Source organism: Bos grunniens, chromosome 3 (genome assembly GCF_055505025.1).
Source record: "Bos grunniens cultivar Pamir isolate PY7600 chromosome 3, Bosgru_T2T1.0, whole genome shotgun sequence".
NCBI lineage: Eukaryota > Metazoa > Chordata > Mammalia > Artiodactyla > Bovidae > Bos > Bos grunniens.
The window spans coordinates 17,810,392-17,832,439 of NC_141167.1; the positions used below are offsets into that span (position 1 = coordinate 17,810,392).

The 22,048-nt window shown below is 41.0% G+C and overlaps 1 protein-coding gene across 13 annotated transcripts in view; it reads left to right on the forward strand.

Moving 5' to 3' along the window:
• The window catches only part of CCDC30 (coiled-coil domain containing 30), a 146,084-nt gene that overhangs the window by 95,312 nt on the left and 28,724 nt on the right, over positions 1-22,048 (forward strand). For 6 of the 13 annotated variants that reach the window (XR_015156993.1, XM_086382562.1, XM_086382496.1 and 3 more), the window contains 5 exons: positions 1,861-2,104; positions 7,841-8,020; positions 11,328-11,537; positions 13,404-13,558; positions 18,221-18,383. Coding sequence is in view for 8 of the 13 variants with exons in the window: in XM_086382562.1 (XP_086238688.1) it covers positions 1,861-2,104; positions 7,841-8,020; positions 11,328-11,537; positions 13,404-13,558; positions 18,221-18,383 (952 nt within the window). In the remaining 5 variants the exon portion in view is untranslated. Of the gene's footprint in view, positions 1-1,860; positions 2,105-7,840; positions 8,021-8,477; positions 8,790-11,327; positions 11,538-13,403; positions 13,559-16,393; positions 16,679-18,220; positions 18,384-22,048 lie in introns of those variants that run through there. The other 7 variants (XR_015157059.1, XR_015157058.1, XM_086382516.1 and 4 more) reach the window with 5 other exon arrangements.

The window sequence follows — 22,048 nt, forward strand, 5'->3', positions numbered from 1 at the left end:
GTATGATGTTTACACACAATATATATATATATTATTCATTGTTCCACAACTTTATTAAGTATTTAATGTTGATGAATAGTCTGCATACCACTTTCAAGTTGGTTTATCTTTAATCATCTTAGCCATTTCTGTGTCTCCACTTAATCACTGTTTTAAATACTGTGGTTATGAGCATTATTATATATTCAGCTTTTTTCTTCTTGCCAACTATTTTATACCAGTAAATTCACTGGTATGCTATTATTCAGTCAAAAGATCTGAACATTTTTATGGTTCTTGATGTACTGCCAAATTGCCTTCTTAGAGAATTTGAGCACCAACTATAACTTGTGAAGCATCTTGTGCTAGACCCCAAGGTACCGGAAACAAATTTAAGGTTAATGGAATAAAAACAAAATGGACTTGTTTGTGTTCACTTTTCATTCATGCTGTCTAACCATGGAAGGTATGTTCCCTCCCTTGGCTTCAGTGGCTCACAGCCTTTTGGTTTTCCTCCCCCTACTCTGGCTTCTGAGCTTGCTCTTCAGGCCCCTTTCCTCTGCTTGTTCCTCACAAGGCTTTAGGCTTCTGACTAGATTGATCCTCTTCCTCTTACTTTCCCCCTTCTCCCTGGCTCATTAATCCCAAGGTTTCTGCTCACATTCCTCTGTATCTGTATCTTCACCCCAGGCATCTCTCCAGTGTATACCTACATTCTGTCTTCTTGGGCTACCATCCACTTGCTCATTTGTTCCCGTCAGAAATCCAGGTGTCACTCATTGCTCCCTTTTCTCCCTCACCTGCCACACCCAATAAATGACTGATTTTATCAATACTGTCTTCTGAATATCTCTCTAGGATCCATTTTGCCTTTTCATGCCCACCATCCTATTCTAGTCACTGTTGGTTAGTAAGCAGATCATAACAATCTCTCAACTGACTTTTCTGACACACAGATTCCAAATAATCTTCCTAAGGCACACTCTCTCTTTTGCCTCTGGGCTTTTACCTATCTTATTTATGAAGTCTTCCAACATCCCCCATCTTCAACATATACACACACAGGCAAGTATGCACACATCCCTACCTTTACATCTGCCTAGCTTGTGCCAACTCATCCATCAGGCCTCCAATTACTTATTACTAGCTTAATATAATCACTTGTTAACTTATCCTTATTTCTCACTAAATTGTAAGCTCCTTAAGGACAGGATTTTGTCCTGTTGTAACCCTAATGCTTGCCAAAGTGTCTGGTGCTTATTGAGTGATTAAAAAAAAAATCTTTATAAGCTATATCTGCCCAATGCCATACTAAAAGTTGAAAAAGTGAAAAATTCAGTAAACTGCTTATTTGTCTACACTTGTAGACAAAAACCTGGAGAAGGCAATGGCACCCCACTCCAGTACTCTTGCCTGGAAAATCCCATGGACAGAGGAGCCTGGTAGGCTGCAGTCCATGGGGTCGCTAAGAGTCAGACACGACTGAGCGACTTCACTTTCACTTTTCACTTTCATGCATTGGAGAAGGAAATGGCAACCCACTACAGTGTTCTTGCCTGGAGAATCCCAGGGACGGGGGAGCCTTGTGGGCTGCCGTCTATGGGGTCGCACAGAGTCGGACACGACTGAAGCGACTTAGCAGCAGCAGCAGCAGTAAACAAAAACCTATGATGGGTCATTTCCCTGCATATGAGTAAAAAAACATATGACTGATTTGTTTTTAAAGTTTATTTCCAAGCATAAGACAACTGCTCCGCTGTAGAATTCTGGTAAAAAAATCTTGCCTGCAGCACTTTCTTCACTGGTACATATTTTTCCTCCATATTCTGCTACTATAAGGAGCATTTTGATAGTTTTTCTTATTATTATATTTATGCTAAGTCCCGAACTAGGAGAAAATAAGCAGAAGGAAATTCCAGAGAAGGCAGTAAAGGAGGGCACTTTTCCAAGAGAGGGACGGAAGGAGGAAGACTCACAGCAGAACCAAGAAATGAGAGGTGAAGAACAGCAGTTGACCTTGCAGCCTGAGGAAGTTATGAGGCTCAGAGAAGAGCTGAGCCTTATGAATCAGAGCCTCCTTCAGTCTCAGAGGTCTGGGGATACCACAAAAGACAGTAGTTTCCAGGTAGGTATGATAAACATGAGGCCTGACTGGCTCCATTTCCTCTGATCAGCTGTGGATAGAGGTTTAATTTTTAATATCACTGTTAGCATATATCTGTTGAGCAATATCATAACCATGCCCCGAATGTTAATAAATAGCAATCAAAATCTCAGCTGATCCCATTCGTTGATGCGTTTTATTATAAAGGATTCTTAGGCTCAGGAATTCTCGGTAGGAAAGAATGCTGATTGATTGTCATTGTCGGCACTGGGCGGGTGGAATAGGGGACAGCAGGATTTCTGCCACATTTTGTGTTCCTGGTACGTAGCTTGATATACAAAATACATTGTTTTGGTGGGGAAAAGGCCACAGACTTGGAATTCTTTAAAATATGGCTATAGCTATTTAAAGGGGAGAATGAAAAAGCTGGCTTAAAACTCAGCGTTCAGAAAACTAAGATCATGGCATCTGGTCCCATTACTTCATGGCAAATAGATGGGGAAACAATGATAACAGTTACAGACTATTTCTCAGGCTCCAAATTCACTGTGGACGATGACTGCAGCCCTGAAATCAGATGCTTGCTCCTTGGAAGAAAAGCTATGACAAACCTAGACAGTGTATTAAAAAAGCAGAGACATCACTTTGCCAACAAAGGTCCATATAGTCAAAGCTTTGGTTTTTCCAGTAGTCATACACGGATGTGAGAGTTGGACCATAAAGAAGGCTGAGTGCCAAAGAATTGATGCTTTCGAACTGTGGTGCTAGAGAAGACTCTTGAAAGTCCCTTGAACATCAAGGAGACAAAACCAGTCAATCCTAAAGGAAACCAACCCTGAATATTCATTGGAAAGACTGATGCTGAAGCTGAAGTTCCAATAATTGGCTGCCTGATATGAAGAGCCAACTCATTGGAAAAGACCTTATGCTGGAAAAGATTGAGAGCAGGAGGAGAAGAGGGTGACAGAGGATGAGATGGTTGGATGGCATCACTGACTCCATGGACATGAATTTGAGCAGACTCTGGGAGATAGTGAAGGACAGGGAAGCCTGGCATGCTGCAGTCCATGGGGTTGCAAAGAGTCGGACATGACTGAGCAGCTGAACAATAAACAATTGCTATTTATTAGCAATCAGCTTGCAGGAGAAATAAAAGGAGTAACTATATCTCAATTCTTTTACCTCAGTTCTACTGATTCCCTCTTGTACAAATTAAGATTTCCCTACACACACCTTTGTAGGAATTCTTTTGAGATCCACAGAGGGAGAATCTCAAAAGTAAACCAACTCATAAGTAAAGCAACTTCAAAAAAACTGATAATATACATTTGAGGAGTGATTCAATATACATTTAGAAAACAAGAAAGAAAGAAAGTGAAAGTAGGAAAGTGAAGTCGCTCAGTCATGTCCGATTCTTTGCGACTGCATGGACTGTAGCCTGCCAGGCTTCTCCATCCATGGGATTTCCCAGGCAAGAATACTGGAGTGGGTTGCCATTTCCTTTTCCAGGAGATCTTCCTACCCCAGGGTTGAACCCGGGTCTCCCGCATTGTAGGCAGACACTTTACTGTCTGAGCCACCAGGGAAGTCCAAGAAAACAAGGAAGAGTATTAATAAAAGAAGTCAAAAATATACTTGAAAAGAGCTTTGGCTATAGAGTGAAAAATAATCAAGTCATAGTAAACAAGGAAAATGTGTACCTGAAAAGGAGATTCAGATGCATTTGAATGAGAAGGAAGTTGCTGGATTTGTTCAGAAGACCAAAAGGAAGTATGACATCACATAGTCAAAAAGAGGTTGAATTTTCATACTCAGACAATCCTTTTTTGGGGCAGTGGGCCAGTGTAGGAGGCTTGAGCGGAGGCTGAACACTGTAGTCATAAAGATGATTAAAGTTTACTTATGGGCTTAAAATGATCAGTGAACTTTTAGAATAATAAAATCTAGAGTATGAGAACTAACACCTTGGTTAATTCATTCAGTTCAGTTCAGTTGTGTCTGACTCTTTGCGACCCATGGACTGCAGCACATCAGGCTTCCCTGTCCATCACCAACTCCCAGAGCTTGCTGAAACTCATGTCCATTGAGTAGGTGAGGCCATCCAACCATCTAATCCTCTGTCACCCCCTTCTCCTCCCACCTTCAGTCTTTCCCAGCATCAGGGTCTTTTCCAAGGAGTCAGTTTTTCGCATCAAGTGACCAAAAAGAATTGGAGTTTCAGCTTCAGCATCAGTCCTTCCAATGAATATTCAGGACTGATTTTCTTTAGGATTGACTGCTTGGATCTCCTTGCAGTCCAAAGGACTCTCAAGAGTTCTCCAACACCACAGCTCAAAAGCATCAATCCTTCAGCACTCAGCCTTCTTTATGGTCCAACTCTCACATCCATACATGACTACTGGAAAAGCCATAGCTTTAACTAGATGCGCCTTTGTTGGTAAAGTAATGTCTCTGCTTTTTAATATGCTGAATATGTTTGTCATAGCTTTTCTTCCAAGGAGCAAGTGTCTTTTAATTTCATGGCTGCAGTCACCATCTGCAGTGATTTTGTGGTCCCCTCAAAATAAAGTCTGTCACTGTTTCCATTGTTTCCCCATCTATTTGCCATGAAGCTTAATTTATTAATTTACTCTAATTTACCCTTTCCCATTACTTGAAGAATCTTTTCTCAATACTTGGTGGGTGTGTGTGTGGAAAAAAACTATTAAATATATAAAAATTCTATGAGAAATCTGGGAAAATAGCCTTTTTGTGAATGAACAAATCTATATACCGTATAACCACAGAAACAGTAATTTTCTTTCATAACAGTGAATCTGGATTATTAAAAGAAATGTAAGTTATTCTTATTCATTTATTCAACCAGTATTAACTGAGTATCTGTGATGTGCCAGGCCCCGTGTTAAGGTACACACAACAGTAAATGAGGTAGATATGGGCCTCATGGGGAAAAAAAATAACATATTTGTGTTTTAAAATTCACATTTCCCAAAACATTCACACACATAATATTTTATTTACTTCTTTAAGCAAGCAAGGAAGAAAACACATTTTAAAAAATGTATTTGTTTTTTATTATTTTTGTTTGTTTGCCTGCACTGATCTTCATTGCAGCATGCAGCCTCTCTAGTTGCAATATGTGGAATCTTAGTTCCCTAACCAGGGATCGAACCCGGGCCCCCTGTATTGGGAGCATGGAGTCTTATCCACTGATACTGGTAAAGTCCCAGAAAATACATTTTAGTTGGATTTTTGTCTACAGTGCACTGTGCAGTGATAATTTCAGAACCTCTTTCTGTGTGTATAGCTCTCTGATGGTCTGATAGCTATAGATCATCCTGCTTTTCAGTCCTTGTGTGTGTCTGTGTGTGCGTAGTTTTTAGATTTCACTGATGTTGCAAGATTATGGTGCTGGTACTTTGCTACTCTCCATGTGTGCTGCATCCTATTAATCTCATAATGTGCACATTTAGGTAGCTGTAAGCACCTAAACTTTAAAGAATGCTTATAAATGGCAAATGCATAGTAAAAAAAATTGTGAGAGTTTCTACTATGAGTAAGTATGTGAGCTACATTGCTCATGTCTTTTGTGACATCATTTGTGGCTGCTGATGACCTTTAGGGCTTAATTTCTGTTGTTCAACAGTATTCCAGGTGAGGTTGCAATAGCTGAGTTCTAGATATTACTTTCCCACTATTTTTGAAACACATTTGAACCACTGTTAACTGTCTTAATTTTGTAGATTTAATATGTAGTTTCACATTTTTCACTATGCCCTAGGCACTGTACTTAATACCCTGTGTATATTAAGCAATACAATGAGGCAGGATATTATTGTTGCCACTTTATAGATGAAGAAACTGAGGCTTTAGAGAGGTTAAATAATTGGCCTAGTATGACACTTTGTGGTGAAACTTGGGTCTGTCTCTGTTACAGCCTGGCCTTTTAACTATTTTGTCATCTGCTTCCTCTTGCTGACAGACTCATAGAAAGCACATAGTTCTCACGTCAAGCTAATTTTCTAAAGAAGGCTGGGAAGCTGGCTCCCAAAAGCCTTCCCAAGGTGTCTGTCTTAGATTGAAAATGAAAATGTTAGTCACTCAGTCATGTCTGACTCTTCGATCCCATGGACTGTAGCCTGTCAGGCTCCTCTGTCCATGGAATTTTTCAGGCAAGAATATTGGAGTGAAAAAAAAAAAAAGAATACTGGAGTGGTTAGCCATTCCCTTTTCCAGGGTATCTTCCTGAACCAAGGTTCAAACCCGGGTCTCCTGCATTGCAGGCAGATTCTTTACCATCTGAGCCATCAAGGAAACCCCTCTCTTAGATTATTGTGGTAAATTTATCTGGAATTGACCCTTAGGCTTGCCCTCTCCAAAACTTTAATGTAATAGCTCCCCTAGAATAGATCTGAGTCATGGGGATACATTTACATAAAACCAAATCTTCTAGACTACTGGATAAAATTAGAATGTCCATCAGTTATTCTTCTGTAACAATGAATAAATATCAGTTGAACATGTTTAGATAACAGTGCATTTATCCATAGAAAGCTAACTAGAATCTTAGACACTTGCAGCTCCAACACAAACAAGTTGGATCCAGATTGCCTTTTTGACTAACCCAAGACCAGAACTGAAAGGCTAACAGGACTTGGGGAATTCACTGCAGCAATTCTGTTATAGCAAGATAAACTAGAATAATGATGTGACCTTTTCAGAAAGTCTTGAACAGGAAGCACACTGGACCAGGACTCAGGAAACAGATAGTATCTTATCTATTGAGCTGAATAAGGTTGAATTTTTTATCTACTCAGCACGCCTATATGTGCCTACCTTTTAGAAAATCTAAATAATTCCTCCTTTGGTCACGAGTTTTATTGTGCCAGAGAGGCCTGGCAGGAGAGTGTGTTGTTGAAAAGTAACTGAAAGAGAATCATGAAGTAAAAGGAAAGCGATGAGGAAGTCTAGGAATTTAGTATCTCTTGCTAAATGTCATCTTCCCCTTTACCAACAGACACTACACACACGCACACATGTGCACACACACAGCTTCCACACACACATTCACACTCCTTCATAAATTGATGGTTTGAACTCCCTGTATTTTTTTAATTTTTATTTATTTATTTATTTTTGACTGTGTTGGGTCTTCGTTGCTGTGAGGGCTTTTCTCTAGTTGTGGCAAGTAGGGGAATCACTCTAGTTGTGGTGTGTGGGTTGCTCATTGCATTGGCTTCTCTTGTTGAGGAACATGGGTTCTAGGGTGTGTGGGCTTCAGTAGGTGTGGCTCCTGGGCTCTAGAGCGCAGGCTCGATATCTGTGGTGCACAGGCTTAGTTGCTCCAGGCATGTGGGATCTTCTCAAATCAGAGGTCGAACCTGTGTCTCCTGCAGTGGCAGGCGGATTCTTTACTTCTGAGCCACCAGGGAAGCCCTGTACTCCCTGTTTAAAGCATGTTTTGCTCTAAAACTGTCCACACTTCTGTTCCCCTTCATTAATGTGAAAAATAATAAAGTTAATTTCTATGCTTAATTGCTTTTGATCACGTAACTTCTTCAATATTTTCACTCTAGTATGAGTTAAATTATATGAACTTGTACAACTGGCCATACATGTAAAAAGAGTAATTGGTTAGAGTGAAGCTAACTCCAAAAACATTTACGTGTGACTAATCACATTCTGACAGCTGGAACCCATGTTTTACCAACATTCTTTCAAATTGTCCATATTTCCCTGGTAAAACGTTTCTTTTAGTATCCATCATCTGGGGAAAAACGGAAATACTGGCAGCAGGAGGAGGTACAACAACTTCACCAGAATTTGCGCCGGCTCCAGACTCTATGCAGCTCCGCAGAAAAAGAGCTTCGATATGAGCGAGGAAAGAACTCGGACTTAAAGCAACATAATAGCTTACTTCAGGAAGAAAGCCTTAAGGTAATTCCAGTGGGGGTATCCTTCATTTAAGGGTCTCAACTGCTCACCTGACCCCAGGAATGAAGGAATCTAACTTCTGCAACTTGGTAATTCATGATTGAGTCCCCAGATGGGTAGACAGCATCAGCGATCTGGTAGCTGCATCCTTCAACTTCTCTTTACCAAGTAGGTGCACACTTCAGTTGTTTCTCTACTGCTAAAAGGTCGTATGTGCTGTAAATGTGAAAAACTTTGAAGTTTTTTGAAATCATTACCTAGGACATTTAGCACTTAATAATTTCGATGACCTGAACCAAATCTCTAGTAGCAATTCCCTGGTTCTCTCTCTGGACATATTTATTCCTAGTAGGTGCATTCATTTTTTAAAAGATTATTTTTGTATGGACCATTTAAAATGTCTTTATTGAATTCGTTACAGTATTGTTTCTATTTTATGTTTTGGTTTTTTGACCCCAAGGCATGTAGGATCTTAGCTCCTCGACCAGAGATCGAACCTGTACTCCCCGCGTTGGAAGGCAAAGTCTTAACCACTGGACCTGCAGGGAAGTCCCTAGGTGCATTCATTATTACTGGTTGAATCAAAAATCAACTGCCCCAAGGTACAAACCATGAGAAAGCAAAATTGTTCTTCTTGACGTGAGTGTATCAAAAAGTTAGAGGAACATCCCCCAAACTCGCTTCTTTTACAATAATCTGTATAGAACTACGACCCACAGATTCATCTAAATGTTATGAACTACAAAATGTTCAGACTAAACCACCATGTAAAATGTCATTTTCTTTTAATTATGGTTCAATTCTGTAAACATATATTAGGGACCTAGTTTCTATAAGCCCCTATTTAAGATTCTGGAGTTCAACATTCAACAAATATTTATTGAGCATCAGTCTTAACACAAGGCAGGCCATCTCGTCAATACTGAGGATTTAATGATAGGCAAAATGGACACAATTCTTATCCCCTGGTGCAGGGGTCAGCAAACCTTGGCCTATAGGTAAACTCCATAGGCAGGATTTGACTTGCCTTTATTTCTGTGAATAAAGTTTTATTGGCACACAGCCATACCTGTTCTTTCACATATTACTGATGGCTGCCTTTGCAGTACAACAGCGGATATGAGTAGTTCTGACAAGAGACCATGTGGCCCACAGAGGCTAAAACATTTACTGTCTGGTCCTTTATATGAAAAGCTTGCCACCCTGGTATGGCAGGATCAATGACCTTATTTAAAAAGTGACATAAAAATGGATTAAGAAAGGTCCCTACTTTTTAGGAGCTCACAGTCTAGTAGGGGAGATATAGAGGAAAACAAATAGTCATTTATCTCAAACTTCTAGGAAAGCCCTTCTAGAGAAGTCCAGAATTCCAGGATTCTTTGGATACACTTCTTCTCTACCCTCTGCATTCACAGTTTTTTGAATATTAAATATCATATTCTCTCAAGCCTTTGTAGTTTTAAATTAAATTTCAAACCTTTCTCACATTTCAAGACACCTTTTACCTTTCCCTTCAAACACCTCTCTTAGATCATTTTAATTGTCCACTCTGACTACATCTTTGTCAAGGTACAATGACCAGAACAACAGATCATAACATCTTAAATATGGTTGGCACTCTATAAATATCAGTATTTGTTGATTAATGAACAAGTCCTTCAAGGATGGGTAAATGATAACTTGATAAAAGCAGAAGGTATTTTTTGTTGTTTTGAATCTCGTTCATGGTAGGATAAAATTTTGGCCATTTCATTGATGAGACTTCGGTCTTTGGGCTGATGCCTTAGGTCAGGCACCTAAGCAGAGTTATATGCAATAGCCAGCTACCTTATAATGACAGCTTGTCCACTTTATCTATTATAAACCTCCCAGTCCTGAAGGGTCAGCATTTTATAGATGGGAAAATTGTTCAAGGTGACAAAGCTGACAAATTGCGGAGTCAGAATTTAGTACCAGGCCTATTTCTGTCTTTCCCTCTCTTCAATTTGGGGCACTTTGAAAACTCAGCTTTGCAAACTTAGAACTTTAAAAATCCACTGAGAGATGTTTGAACTCTGGGCCTCTGGCTAATATTAGGCATACTTATAAGACTGGCTAAGGAACCAGAATGCAAATGTGTTGCTTTTAAACCATTTTATTGGGAAATGTACCACTCAGAAGGCTTCCCCAGTGGCTCAGAAATAAAGAATCTGCCTGCAATGCAGGAGACATGGGTTCGATCCCTGGGTCAGGAAGAGCCCCTGGAGAAGGGAATGGCAACCCACTCCAGTATTCTTGCCAGGAGAGTTCTATGGACAGAGGAGACTGGCGGGCTATAGTCCACGGGGTCGCAAAGGGTCGGACATGACTGAAGCAACTGAGCACACACACACACATACCACTCAGAAAGTACGGTTCAGTTTATGTTTTTAAAAGAACACTGGCTGCAGTGCGGATAACAGATGAGAAGGGACTAAAAATGGAGGTGGTGCAACCAGTGCTGTTGCCATGGTCCAGGCTGGAGATGATGATCTAGCAGAGGTGGTGACGCAAATGGCGAAAATGGACACGAGATGTGTTGTAGGCGTAGAGTGATAGCACGTGCTGAATAGACTTACGACGGCGGAAAAGGAAGCCTCAAGGGTGACTCTCAGGTCAGTAGCCCGAACAAAAGTGTGGGTGGTGGCATCCCTTGCTGAAATCAGGAAGACTAAGAGAAGGACAGTTTTGGCGATATGGACAGAATCCAGGTGTTCCATTTTGGCATATATTGGCATAAACGTGGTATTTTTAAATCATGAGAATGAATCTAGAGAGGGAATGCGTCACTTTCAAGGCAGGCCTAGAACAACCCACTAATATTTAGAAGTTGAGTTCACTCGAATAGTCTAAGAAGAAACCAAGAAGCAACAGCAGTGGTGAATGAAAACCAGGAGAGGTGGGTATCACAGACTAGGAGAGGAGAACTTTCTGAGATGGAGGGAGGAACTGCTACTAACAGGTCAGTTGCCCAAGGGACTTAAATTCTGGCAGTGGGAAAGGCAGTACTGCCCCTGGCAAAAATAGCTTCATGAAGTAGTGGGATTGAAAGCCAGTAGACTGGGGGAGGAAAAAAAGGATGGAAACTATTTAGACCACGCATGTACAGAAACTCTTAGGAAAATTCCTTTGTCAAGCTGCCAGCAGCTCCAGAGAGGTAACCAGCCACATGACACTGGTATTTGTCAGCTCTTGAGAGAGACTACATTTCTTTGAAAGCTGCTTATTCTGGCTCACATCCACATTCATCCCATGCTTATTTTTGTCACTTGTCCTTATTACCCACCTCTAGATCAAAATTGAACTCAAGCAGACCCAGGAAAAGTTATCAGACAGCTCAAAGATGTGCTGTTCACTTACGGCTGACTGGAAGCACTGTCAGCAGAAAATCAGGGAACTGGAGCTGGAAGTACTTAAACAGGCTCAGAGCATTAAATCACAGAACAACCTGCAGGAAATGCTGGCTCAGGAGAAATCTAAAGTTGCTGATGCAGAAGACAAGGTAATTATCCTCACACTTAATAAATATCATGCCCTGGATACTGCTACTGAAATTCTGTTTCCCTGAGGATTTTAAGAAATAGATACAGGGCAAACGATAAAATTCTAGGATTGTTTTACTCTCCTATGCTTTCCTCTTTTGATGTCACCTGTTCCTACAGTTCCAGTAAATCTGAGATTAAATAACTTTCATTATATACTTTCAAATTTTAAAGGATTTAGTCTCCTGTCATTTGGATTGTCTATTTGATTTTTAGTTTGTAATTTTTGGAGGGATAGGTGTTAAGAAATGAATCCTTTTGAAATGTTGCCCCTGCATTTTAGCCTGCTGAACCCCAGGTGGCAGTAGTGTGTAACATGCGCACATTTTCTTCGTGGGTTTGTCTGAGAGTCAAATCTTATGTAAAAAATAAATCATTTCATCAAACCACATAAATGTAAAGCAAACATCAAAATTAGATGATAGCAATCTGTCTTAAACTCAAAAACTCAATGTTGAGCTAAAGAAGCCAGCACAAAAGAGTTCATACTATGTAATTTCATTTATATGAGGTTTAAGAATAGACAAAACTAAGCTATGGTGATGGAGAAGGCAATGGCACCCCACTCCAGTACTCTTGCCTGGGAAATCCCATGGATGGAGGAGCCTAGTAGGCTACAGTCCATGGGGTCGCGAAGAGTCAGACACGACTGAGCGACATCACTTTCACTTTTCTCTTTCATGCATTGGAAAAGGAAATGGCAACCCACTCCAGTGTTCTTGCCTGGAGAATCCCAGTATGGGGGAGCCTGATGGGCTGCCGTCCATGGGGTTGCACAGAGTCGGACACAACTGAAGCAACTTAGCAGCAGCAGCAGCATCAAGCTATGGTGATAGAATAGTGGATATCCTTATGAGGGGGACATGAGGGAATTGTCTATGGTGCTGGAAGTATTTTTTATCTTGGTCTGGAAGTGGTGGTTATGTAAGTAAAACGTCACTGAGTATGTGCAAGTTGTGGGCATATTGTCATATGTATGTTATTATTCCATTAAAAAAGTAACTGGCAAAATTGATAAAGATCAGTAAAATTTTAAAATTTAGACAATATAAATATTGGTACTGGATTTTGTGCAACAGGATCGCATATTCTGACTGCAGTTGGAAGAGTAAACTAGTATAGACACTTCAGAAAGCAATTTGGCATTAGTATCTAGTTAAGTTAAAGATGTATATATACCATACAACCAACCCAACACTTCTACTACTAGGCATAAAAACTAGGGAAATTCTACTGCATTCTGCTGCACACGTGTATCAGGATGCAAGATGCATGCTCAGTCACTTCAGTCATGTTCGACTCTTTGCAATTCCATGGACTGTAGTAGCCCTCTTGGTTCTTCTGTCCATGGGATTTTCCAGGCAAAAATACTGGAGTGGGTTACCATTTCCTCCTCCAGGGGATCTTCCTGACCCAGGGATCGAACCCAAGTCTCCTGTGTCTCCTGCATTGCAGGCAGATTCTTTACCATGGAGTCACCTGGGAAGCCCCAGTATTTGTTTATATAAACATAAATCAATTTCTAGAGGGGTGGACAAGAAACTAATACCAGTGATTACCTGTTTGGTGGAGGAAAACTGGAAAGAAGACAATATAAGAATGGAAAGGAGATTTTGTAGCTTAGTTTACCCACACACACTAAATTATGTGAACGTACTGTGTATTGCAACAATTAAGTAATTTAATTTTAAAATTAAAATAAATCTTGTCACACTCTTCAGATGAGATTTTTATGTTAGTACTACTGTTTGCTATCTATATGGTATTTCCCTAATTGGAAAATAAGTCACACTTAAAGTTTTATGTGTAAACTCTTTTCATTTAAGATTTTGGATCTGCAGCAGAAATTAGAACATGCTCATAAAGTCAATCTGACAGACACTTGTATTTTGGAGAAGACGCAATTAGAGGAAAGGATAAAAGAAGCAATAGAAAATGAAGCTAAAATAAAGCAACAATATCAGGAAGAACAACAGAAGAGGTAAGAGGAGCCAAGATGTCACTTTTCTGTGGGTAACCACTCCCGAGTTTACGAGCAGTGTCAGTTTACCGCTGCGTTTCCTCTGCGTCCCCACTGAAGTAAACTCAGTTACAAAACCGCATGTGTACATGTGTGGGTACGTGCCAAGTGGCGACCCTCGGGACCATAGCCTGCCAGGCTCCTCTGTCCATGGGATTCTCTAGGCAAGAATACTGGAGTGGGTTGCCATGCCCTCCTCCAGGGCATCTTCCCAACCCAGGGATTGAACCAGTATCTCTTACATCTCCTGCTTTGGTAGGTGGGTTCTTTACCACTAGCACCATCTGGGAAGCCCCACATCTATACGTGGTGATATATATGTATGTGTGTGTATGTGTGTGTGTATAAATATACATATATATATATATACATATACATACATAATATATGTATATATCACTATATTCTGATTGTTTATTTTCTTGCTTGCCTTTCATACTAGAGTGTGGAATTTTCAAGGGCAGGCATTATGTCTTGTTCTGGAACATGCTTGGCGCACCAGTAAATCTTCTTGAATGAACGGATGGCCTATGAAATATGATCCCCTGGGATCTGCTTTTCTAATTCTTAACACGATTGGCACAAAAATGCAGACTAGAATGCGGTTGCTGTTTTGTATTTATCAGCTGATTTTCTCTAAAGAAGATCCAAGTACTTTATAGGCATCTTAATCATTAACGAGCTGATAGTAGTTAGCAGCTGTCATGTTTTTTTCTAGAAGAGTTTTGATTATTATTAGGATTCTTACTAAAATGATCTTATATACCCTAAACTTCAAGTCATGGGCATATTGTCATATGTATGTTACTACTCCATAAAAAATGTAGCTGGCAAAATTGATAAAGATTAGTAAAATTTTAAAATTTAGACAGTATAAATATTGGCACTTCGGTGGCACTCAGAACATGTGTCTTAAGAAACTACTTAGTAGTTTTAACTACTGAAAAGATATATAGCCATTCCCATAAATTGTTAAGCCTCAGAAGCTTTACTTTCAGCTCTAATTGAAACCTCTAGTATAGGACTTCCCTGGAGGTACAATAGTTAAGACTCCATGTTTCCACTGCAGGGGTTGCAGGTTCGATCTCTGGTCTGGGAACGAAGATCCCACATGCTGCGCCTCAGCACAGTCAGAAAAGAAAAGAAACCCCTAGCGTAGAGCCCAACACTCAGTAGGTGCTTAGCAAATATGTTGATCTGAATGTTTGAGTAAATAGTGAATTCACTCAGGTCTCACTGCCGCTTCTACCAAGATGACACCCTTCTCCTGTTTTAATACAGCTAGTTCCTGAATAAACTACAGTAAGTATACCTTTTAAAGCACTGCTCACAAAGTTAGAGAAAGCCCTAGGGCAGACATACAATGAGGCAAAACAAAAATAATGAATGGCAAACCAACTTCTAAAGGACAAATAGCACTAGGAGCTCCAGGTTCAAGAGAGCCCGAGGGAGCTGTCACCAGGTGCGTGCTCCCTCGCTCAGCCACGTCTGACTCTTCGAGACCCTGTGAACCGCAGCCCGCCCAGCTCCTCTGCCCGTAGAACTTTCCAGGCAAGAATACTGGCGTGGGTTGCCATTTCCTACTCCAGGGAATCTTCTTGACCCAGGGATTGAACCTTCCTCTCTTGGGTCTCCTGCATTGGTAAATGGATTTTTTTTTACTGCTATGCCACCTGGGAAGCCCTGTAAAACACATATAGTTTACAGTAATTTTAAAATTTCTCTTTGACACATACTGCTTAAATAAAAATATGTTTAATATCCAAATATTGTGCTTTTCCATCTGTTCTTCTGTTATGGATTTATGGTTTCATAATATTACATGGTTGTATAGCATTTTGTTACACAGCTATATCATAATTTGTATAAAATATTTTTAAACTTTTTGCTGATATAAAATATTTTGTAATTAATATCCTGACACATGGGGCTTCCCTGGTGGCTCAACAGTAAAGGATCCACCTGCCAGTGCAGGAGATGTGAGTTAGATCCCTGGGTCAGGAAGATCTCATGGAGAAATGGCAGCCCACTCCAGTCTTGCCTGGGAAATCCCTTTGACGGAGGAGTGGGCTACAGTCCACGGGGTCACAAAGAGTCAGACACATCTCAGTGACTTCACCACCACCACCACCATGCTGACACATAAGACTTTGCAACTATAACGAAGTATGAGAAGGGTTATACTAAAGGAGATTTAGTATGCTCAGGTAACACATAGCAGGGACACCTAATTTGGTCCAGGAAGCTCAAGAAAGCCTTCCTCAAAGAAAACTATGCAAGTTGAAAGTAAAGTAGTTGTTATGGGAAAGCTAAGTAGAAAATACCAGGTAAAGGAAGACCTGGAAGAGGAGGCTAGGGACAAGGTTGGAGTTGCAGGGGATTAATAAATGTGGAGGATGACTTGTTTTGGGAAGTGAAAAATCTTCATTTTGCCTGGAACAAAATGTTTGGGGGGTAGAGGAAGTGGCAAGAAAATGGAGCTAGAAAGGTAAGTTAGCTCACAAGTCATATTAAAGAATTTGGGGGAATTCCCTGGTGGTCCAATGGTTAGAACTCCATGCTTTCACTGCCAAGGAACCCAGGTTCAATCCCTGGTTGGAGAACTCAGTTCAGTTCAGTTCAATTGCTCAGTCGTGTCCGATTCTTTGTGACCCCATGAATCGCATCACGCCAGGCCTCCCTGTCCATCACCAACTCCCGGAGTTCACCCAAACTCATGTCCATTGAGTTGGTGATGCCATCCAGCCATCTCATCCTCTGTCGTCCCCTTCTCCTCCTGCCCCCAATCCCTCCCAGCATCAGAGTCTTTTCCAATGAGTCAACTCTTCGCATGAGGTGGCCAAAGTATTGGAGTTTCAGCTTCAGCATCATTCCTCCAAAGAAATCCCAGGGCTGATCTCCTTCACAATGGACTGGTTGGATCTCCTTGCAGTCCAAGGGATTCTCAAGAGTCTTCTCCAACACCACAGTTCAAAAGCATCAATTCTTCAGCACTCAGCTTTCCTTGTAGTCCAACTCTCGCATCCATACACGACTACTGGGAAAACCATAGCCATGACTATCCAGACCTTTGTTGGCAAGGTAATGTCTCTGTTTTTAATATGCTGTCTAGGTTGGTCATAACTTTCCTTCCAAGGAGTAAGCGTCTTTTAATTTCATGGCTGCAGTCACCATCTGCAGTGATTTTGGAGCCCAAAAAAATAAAGTCTGACACTGTTTCCACTGTTTCCCCATCTATTTCCCATGAAGTGATGGGACCAGATGCCATGATCTTCGTTTTCTGAATGTTGAGCTTTAAGCCAACTTTTTCACTCTCCACTTTGACTTTCATCAAGAGGCTTTTTAGTTCCTCTTCACTTTCTGCCATAAGGGTGGTGTCATCTGCATATCTGAGGTTATTGATATTTCTCCCGGCAATCTTGATTCCAGCTTGTGCTTCTTCCAGCCTAGCGTTTCTCATGATGTACTCTGCATAGAAGTTAAATAAGCAGGGTGACAGTATACAGCCTTGACAGACTCCTTTTCCTATTTGGAACCAGTCTTTTGTTCCATGTCCAGTTCTAACTGTTGCTTCCTGACCTGCATACAGGTTTCTCAAGAGGCAGGTCAGGTGGTCTGGGATTCCCATCTCTTTCAGAATTTTCCACAGTTTCTTGTGATCCACACAGTCAAAGGCTTAGGCATAGTCAATAAAGCAGAAATAGATGTTTTTCTGGAACTCTCTTGCTTTTTCCATGATCCAGTGGATGTTGGCAATTTGATCTCTGGTTCCTCTGCCTTTTCTAAAACCAGCTTGAACATCAGGAAGTTCACGGTTCACGTATTGCTGAAGCCTGGCTTGGAGAATTTTGAGCATTACTTTACTAGCGTGTGAGATGAGTGCACTTAGATCCCACAAGTCCAAAAAAGAATTTGGACTTTTTCTTAAGAGTAAAGGAGAACGTTACAGCAGTGTTAACACATGTGCATTAGTATCAAGTGTTTGTAACTGATAGACCTTTATTAAAGCAAGGAGATGAAGGGATTCCACTCATAAAACAGTGTGGACAAGCAGAAGGACTATAGAATTCAGAATTAGAGCCCTACTTCCATCTTGCTGTAGCTGTGCAACCTGGAGCAAGTTAATTAAGCCTCTCAGTGCCACAGCTTCCTCGGTGGTGGTGTTGTTCAGTCACTAAGTTGTGTCCTACTCTTTGTGACCCCATGGAGTGCAGCATACCAGGCCTCCCTGTCGTTCACTATCTTCTGGAGTTTGCCCAAGTTCATGTCCATTGAGTTGGTGATGCTATCCAGCCTTCTCATCCTGTGCCGCCCTCTTCTCCTTTTTGCCTTCAGTCTCTCCTAGCATCAGGGTCTTTTCCAATGAGTTGGTTGGCGAGTTCCCTTCCTCTGTGAAATAAGGACAATTATTTCTTCTTAGGGTAGTTTTTGAAAAAGAGAAAACTAAGAAAAGCTTCCATCACAAAGGAGATTGCTTTGATGTTGGCCCATTATGGACCGCTACTTTATCTCACTGAACAAAAAAATTCCCCTATGCCCAGTCTAACAATTTTAGGTCAAAGAGTTTCTTTTGCAAAGCTTTGCAATTCAAAGTGTGATTTAATATACATTAATTGCCTTAAGGAAACTCCTAGACCAGAATTTGAATGAGCTACAGACGCAAGTGAAAATCTTACAGGAAAAAGAGAGTCTATTGGAAATGACCAGTGTTCAGCAACAAATCAAACTTCAGCAACAAAAGGCCCAACTTGAAGAACTGGAAAATGAAAAAAGAAAATCTGATGAGGTAAGAAGACAAATACGTATGCTTCTGTTTTCCTGTTCCCTTAGACCTAATAAGTAATAGTTAATAAGAGCTAATAATTCTTGAATGCCTAGCACTTTACCCATTAAGTTTAGTTAGGATTCAGACAGGGAAGCAGAATCTACTCTAGATATTTCAAGCAAGAAGGAATTTAACACAGGGAATAACATGCTTACGAAACTGTTGGAAGGGAGAGGTAGGGGTGAGTAGGTCAGCAAGAACTGTTGCTAGCTTTCAGTAAATCCAGAAGTTCAGAAACCACAGGGAAACCAACCCTTGTAGGAGATTAGCAGGAACTCTCCCAAAGCCCTTTCAAAAGTTTCCCTCTTTCATCTACCTGATAGTGTTACCAGAAACTGGATTTGCCTCTTGGTGGGTGTCAAGCCAAGAGACACAGCCAAGTCAATAGATCAGGAGAAGAAAGGATTTATTTGCAGCAAGTGAAAACACCAGGGATCTTTCCCAAAGCAGTGTCTCCTCAAACAGCAAAATTGGGGAAGTTTTAAGCTAAGGATACATGGGTATTTATGAAGGAGCTTGAGCAAAGGAGAATTCAGCATAGAATTGGGGCAAAGGTCCAGAGTCCAGGCTTTAGTTGATAGAAGTCATGAGGGTCAACATCATCCTTCTGTCCTCCACCTAAGCGGGGCCTTAGTTCCTGCTGAACTCAAAGACATGGATCAGATTGCTATGTATTTCCCTTGAGGAGGAACTAGGGCTAATTTTACCACTGAACTATTGTTTCTTGACTGCTTTTGCTTTTTCTTGCACTTCTTCACTTCCCTTAAAATCATTAACTACTGAGACCTGTTCAGGGACAAGCATTGTGGCCAGGTTTAGATCACAAAATGGAGTAAGCCAAAACTGTCTTCTCTTATGTCAAGAAATGATGCCTGGTTCTTTCTCTGGAGACTCCCTACCCTGTCTGCTTACAGTAGCACAAGAGGAGCATGGTGGCTCTTCTGTGCTTTCCCCCACGCTTTCCAAACTGTGTGCACGTGCCTCTGATTTGCAGAAACCAAACTGAAACCCTGCTGTCAGTGGAGTTTGGGAAATGTCATTTTCAGACTTGCAATCTTGCAGCACAGGGGAGAGCTTAGAAAAGTAAGGGTCCTGGTGAGCAGTGTCACAGTTTACTTTGTATAAGCAGCTTCCATCCAAACCCTTTCACCCATATTCAACTTTATAAACTACAAGAATAGTATGCTTCCACTGAGTAGAATGCGCTGTCACTCATGCAAATGAAGGTGAAACAGCACAACTCGGATTGGGGCTTGAACCCGTTGTCTTCATTGAGATCACACACGTGTTCTCAGGACTTAATGAAACTCAGGTTCTTCTGTCTTGTCTCAGAAAGAATTCAGTGAGAGACAAAGTGATAGGTAAGAAGTGGATTTACTTAGATACACATTCCATAGGTAGACTGTGGTCTGACTTAAAAGGCCAGAGTGGCTCTGAAAGAAAGACACTCTACAGGCAGAGTATGGACCATCTCAGAAGGCAAGAAGGCCAGAACTATGGCATAGTTAGTTTCTATGGACTGAGTAATTGCATTGTAGGGGACTGGAATGCAAAAGTAGGAAGTCAAGAAACACCTGGAGTAAAAGGCAAATTTGGCCATGGAATACAGAATGAAGCAGGGCAAAGCCTAATAGAGTTTTGCCAAGAAAATGCACTGGTCATAGCAAACACCCTCTTTCAACAACACAAGAAAAGACTCTACACATGGACATCACCAGATGGCCAACACCGAAATCAGATTGATTATGTTCTTTGCAGCCAAAGATGGAGAAGCCCTATACAGTCAGAAAAAACAAGACCAGGAGCTGACTGTGGCTCAGATCATGAACTCCTTATTACCGATTTCAGACTTAAATTGAAGAAAGTAGGGAAAATCACTAGACCATTCAGGTATGACCTAAATCAAATCCCTTATGATTATACAGTGGAAGTGAGAAATAGATTTAAAGGCCTAGATCTGATAGATAGAGTGCCTGATGAACTATGGAATGAGGTTCGTGACATTGTACAGGAGACAGGGATCAAGACCATCCCCATGGAAAAGAAATGCAAAAAAGCGAAATGGCTGTCTGGGAAGGCCTTACAAATAGCTGTGAAAAGAAGAGAAGCGAAAAGCAAAGGAGAAAAGGAAAGACATAAGCATCTGAATGCAGAGTTCCAAAGAATGGCAAGAAGAGATAGGAAAGCCTTCCTCAGTGATCAATGCAAAGAAATAGAGGAAAACAACAGAATGGGAAAGACCAGAGATCTCTTCAAGAAAATTAGAGATACCAAGGGAACACTTCATGCAAAGATGGGCTCGATAAAGGACAGAAATGGTATGGACGTAATAGAAGCAGAAGATATTAAGAAGAGGTGGCAAGAATACGTACAAAAAAGATCTTCACGACCCAGATAATCACAATGGTGTGATCACTGACCTAGAGCCAGACATCCTGGAATGTGAAGTCAAGTGGGCCTTAAAAAGCATCACTACAAACAAAGCTAGTGGAGGTGATGGAATTCCAGTTGAGCTATTTCAAATCCTGAAAGATGATGCTGTGAAAGTGCTGCACTCAATATGCCAGCAAATTTGGAAAACTCAGCAGTGGCCACAGAACTGGAAAAGGTCAGTTTTCATTCCAATCCCAAAGAAAGGCAGTGCCAAAGAATGCTCAAACTACCGCACAATTGCACTCATCTCACACGCTAGTAAAGTAATGCTCAAAATTCTCCAAGCCAGGCTTCAGCAATACGTGAACCGTGAACTTCCTGATGTTCAAGCTGGTTTTAGAAAAGGCAGAGGAACCAGAGATCAAATTGCCAACATCCGCTGGATCATGGAAAAAGCAAGAGAGTTCCAGAAAAACATCTATTTCTGCTTTATTGACTATGCCTAAGCCTTTGACTGTGTGGATCACAAGAAACTGTGGAAAATTCTGAAAGAGATGGGAATCCCAGACCACCTGATCCGCCTCTTGAGAAATCTGTATGCAGGTCAGGAAGCAACAGTTAGAACTGGACATGGAACAACAGACTGGTTCCAAATAGGAAAAGGAGCACATCAAGGCTGTATATTGTCACCCTGCTTATTTAACTTATATGCAGAGTACATCATGAGAAATGCTGGACTGGAAGAAGCACAAGCTGGAATCAAGATTGCCGGGAGAAATATCAATAACCTCAGATATGCAGATGACACCACCCTTATGGCAGAAAGTGAAGAGGAACTAAAAAGCCTCTTGATGAAAGTCAAAGTGGAGAGTGAAAAAGTGGGCTTAAAGCTCAACATTCAGAAAACGAAGATCATGGCATCTGGTCCCATCACTTCATGGGAAATAGATGGGGAAACAGTGGAAACAGTGTCAGACTTTATTTTTTTGGGCTCCAAAATCACTGCAGATAGTGATTGCAGCCATGAAATTAAAAGACGCTTACTCCTTGGAAGGAAAGTTATGTCCAACCTAGACAGCATATTCAAAAGCAGAGACATGACTTTGCCAACAAAGGTCCGTCTAGTCAAGGCTATGGTTTTTCCAGTGGTCATGTATGGATGTGAGAGTTGGACTGTGAAGAAGGCTGAGTGCCGAAGAATTGATGCTTTTGAACTGTGGTGTTGGAGAAGACTCTTGAGAGTCCCTTGGACT